At 32.5% G+C, this 4,305-nt stretch overlaps 1 protein-coding gene across 1 annotated transcript; it reads left to right on the top strand.

Annotated features, from left to right (window-relative positions):
* The first annotated feature begins 469 nt into the window (after nucleotides 1-469).
* On the top strand, nucleotides 470-4,305 carry LOC110455092 (sulfotransferase 1C3-like). Its single transcript, XM_021505032.1, has 4 exons — nucleotides 470-752; nucleotides 1,463-1,572; nucleotides 3,026-3,212; nucleotides 4,196-4,305. The coding sequence occupies exons 1-4, from the start codon at nucleotides 470-472 to the stop codon at nucleotides 4,303-4,305; spliced, it is 690 nt and encodes a 229-aa protein (XP_021360707.1).

Here is a 4,305-nt window from a genome sequence, read left to right as displayed (position 1 = left end):
TTCAACTCAAAATATACATAAGAAAGGAAATTATTGAGAAAACAGAACACTTTTCATTTGAAAATTACCAAGAAGAACCCTCCTTCGTTTTATATTAACAATCTTTAAATGACGATTGCATTTCTGTCATTTTCATTATTTTATATGCAATGTATGCCTGTTTAATTTACACATGTATTTAAAAACAGAAATGGTATTATTTTGGTTGTTTTAGCTTATTCAGCAAATTATAAAGGGGAATTACCTTACCTCTTTTGGTACCCCGAAAACCCACATTAGGTCAAACTTTTTCCTTTGTTTTTGCGCATGACATAAACTATGACATTTTTTAACACAATAAGGAGGTAGAAATCCTGATATACCGGGGCCCAAAAAGGGCCTTTTAGACACTCACCCTTTAAATAAAAAGTATGATCATTGTCTTTCAATAACTTCAACAGGTTCCCATTGGGTCTATAATACAATACAGATGCTAAGATCAGGAACATTGACCTATTCCGGGACACCCATAGTTGCTGACTTTGAGGATCTCGATCTGATAGAACACATGGAGGCACCAAGGACATTTCTAACACACTTCACCTTCCCATTTATACCGACAGAGGCTAAAAAGGGAATTCCGAAGATCATCTTTGTCTCTAGGAATCCCAAAGACGTGCTAGTGTCTTATTACCATTTCCTTGACAACATGGTTCAAACGGATTTTGAAGGCGACTTTAATTTTTTCATGAAGTTCTTTTTATCTGAGGAATGTGAGTATACGCCCTAATAGGCGGTTCCGAAGAAATGAATTGTTTTTCGTGATATTGAACTATACTATGATTCAGTTGAATTCCAAACTCATTCATAGGTTGTTTTAAGCATTCATATATAAGAAAATGTCATTTATTCAGATAATTCCTTAATTTGACAATAATATCTTTATAATACATAAATAATATCTGTAAATCATATGTTTGTGTCATTGAACAAATTTAGAGAATATTCAACATAAGTTATACCGTAAGGTTTAATGTTTGCGTGGATATAGCTTTTCAAATGTATTTTCAGGGAAACAAACTATACACAAATTATATCCAATATTGCATATATTTCCTGTTAGTAGCAGAACCCGACAAATTAGTACAACCACATTCTCAAAAATAAGAATTAAATAACTGATTAAATTTAAATCATTGGTCGTATCAAAGAACCGGCATTATTTTGATTTTCGTTAGTTATTCATAATCATTTTGATCTTGTTCTGCCCTAAACTTTTTTCTTTCTGTATTTGTGATTTGTATATCAAGTGATGTTAATGCATTATTTTATTTGTGTCTATATGGAGAAGATGTTCTAAGTTGTGAGAACTTGATTCTTATCCATTTGTCTATGCAAAATAAGATACAGTATATTGGTATCAAATCAACAAATAATTAAATAACATGAAATATAGTCAAGTGATATGATTGTCTTCCCACAGTTTTTGTGTCGGGTGGTTCTTGGTTTACGTACATGAAGGAGTGGGAGGACGGCAGGAAGCTATACCCAGACATGCGTATTCTGTCGATTAGATACGAAGATTTCAAGAAGGTATGCCATTTAAAGAAGTAATAAAACTACATCAGCTGCGATACATATCGAGTGTCGTTTAGTTTTATTTTTAAATTGAGTGCAAATGAATGGCTAGAAATCTATCTATCTGTTCTTTGTTATCGTTCAATCATATATATCTTTTTCTCTCATATCTGGTCATGTAAGATAACGCTGACTGTGTAAGATAACCATGCTTGCTGAGTCTATCGTACATGGGCTAATCACATCGCGTAGTAATACAAAACCTAAGGGGAACAACTCACTATGTCGTCTGCTACAAGTTATAAATTGTATCTATAATTTCATTTATATTAATTAATTACATGATCAGTCATGAATTAAAAATTTGACAACAAAAACATTATTTGTTTTCTATTTTCAACTAGGAACTATATTTCTCTGCGCACTAAATGAGATGTACTGTAAGTAGCAATGAGGTTCAAAGATGGCGATTAGAAAATGCCGTATGGAAAATAGAAAGTTGAATAACAACTAAACCATAGAGTTATAAAGGAAATGTGTTGTGTTTATGCGTGTAACAACGTTGCGGTTTGAGGGTATGGAAAATTCATTTCTACTGTTATTTTTGTTTTTAAACCACGAAAAAAGTATTATAAAAAACCTGGAAGATGGCGACCGTCTGTGGGCATTGAGTGGGGAAGTGTAGTTTTTTGATGGTCGATAAAAGAGAAAAATCCTCTATTATATGTAACAGTAGTAGGATAGGGAATTCCTACCTCGCGGATCATATTTGGGCCAAAGCCTTGAGTTTTACCCCAATTTTTGATCCCCTCGTGAGGAATTCTCTATCCACCTCCGGTAAATATGAAAGAGTCTTATGATATTTGGATAGATACCTTTGAACGTTTAGCTAATGATACCTTTGTATATGTATCTTCTATTTTCATTACAGGGTATAACCCTTCTGTTTTGTTTAACTATGCTATTATCATTTTGACTATGTACTGTATAGTTGTTTAATTGAGCGGGGATATTATTTCACGGTTGTCCCGGTTATTCAGAAAAGTTCGTGGAGAAAACATTTTTCTCGCAAAATTGTTAGACAGACATACCGCGTTCACAAAGGTGCTATTATATTTGGGAAATGGGATTTATTTAACAAGCGTTTTATAAAATAAACGCAATATCCGATATTTTGTTGTTGTTTTACCACAATAATTCTGTAGTAAAAGGGAAAACCAGTTATTTTTTATCTGTATATTCATGGTATTATTAATTGATGTTTAATTTCGCGCTACATTCGGCGACCGCGAAAATAATGGAATTAAATTCCCGCGAAATTTACAAAATTTACAGTACACTTTGTATATGACAAGATAAATCGTTCTAATAATATAAGCAACTATTAAGTGTATAGTTTAAACACATTTTATAACTGTGTAACATAACTCATCTTTAGGTAAAGTTAATAATATTTTAAACGTTTCAGGACACTATCAACTTTCTTGTAAAGCTAGCCGATTTTCTCGAGGTAAAAAGAGACAATGCATTTCTAAAAGAAGTCGAAAAAAACATCACCTTTGAACATCTGAAGGAAGATCACACCAAGGTAGCAGGGGAAAGCGAGAGATGGTCAGTTGTCAACAAACAAGGAAGGGTGCCTATTTACAGAAAAGGTGAGATAGAATGCAGAAGTCATTGAGTGGAATATGATGCTTACAATATTGGACCAAAAATGGAGTATTATAGTAAGAGATACGTCATACAGAAAATAAAACGATGTGGAAGATGTTACTGATTCCAATTGACTCATTATTGATGCGAGTCATTTAAATGGCAATTTAGGGAAATTATGACACAATCAAATATTCGATACATAGTATTTAAACAGCCACGTTTTATAATGTCTACTTTTAATTTCATATACCGATATTGATTGAAAGAGTTTTTTATTGAAAATAATTGCTCAATATTGGTGATATATCATTAAAACATGCCACATTTGTTGTTCAAGTATTTTTTAAATTGTTATCATATGTGCAATAACGATTATCCTTTAGGAAAACATGCCTTGGTTTTGTCTCCTTGTTTACCGTATATGACTTGTTTCTTTTGTTTTGGTTTATCCTCGGTCGCTTCTTTTGTCTTGAGTAATCCTATTTTTTTATCTAACAGTGCCTTCAGTAATATCACATATAATTCACGAGTGTGGCTATTATTTCAAGACCTTTCGAAAGTGCGCAGCACGAGTGAAATATATTTAAATAATAACTACACAATGATAGGTAACAGACGATAGTTCATCATCAGGCTTCGTGTTTTTATAGAAGTATTCTAGTAGTATGTCACCTGGGATTTTGATATTTTCGCTCAGTGAAAAAATATCTCTTTTATAGAATGAGTAATTTACAATATTTCACTGTTCAAAATGTAATAAAGTAGACTGATTTATTCGTTACATGTACATTAATAGTCGATGGTATTGTGTAGACATAGAACGTTTGTGTTGTTCATAAATATTTGGAGAGAAAAAACAAGTTTGAATCAGGTTATGAAAGCACATATGTAATAATGCATTAAACATTAACGATAGGCAAGACTTTAAATGATTTGTATCCATATATGTTGTTTTGTCATGATCGTTTGGTCTGTTTACCAGGTAAAATTGGTGACTGGAAGAATATGTTCACTGTAGCACAGAACGAATACTTCAACGCCAAGTTCCGAGAGAAAATGGCCGGATATGACCTTGACTTTCAGTACCAGTAA

Source organism: Mizuhopecten yessoensis, unplaced genomic scaffold (genome assembly GCF_002113885.1).
Source record: "Mizuhopecten yessoensis strain PY_sf001 unplaced genomic scaffold, ASM211388v2 scaffold8131, whole genome shotgun sequence".
NCBI classification, from domain to species: domain Eukaryota; kingdom Metazoa; phylum Mollusca; class Bivalvia; order Pectinida; family Pectinidae; genus Mizuhopecten; species Mizuhopecten yessoensis.
This window is presented reverse-complemented; position numbering and strand designations above follow the sequence as displayed.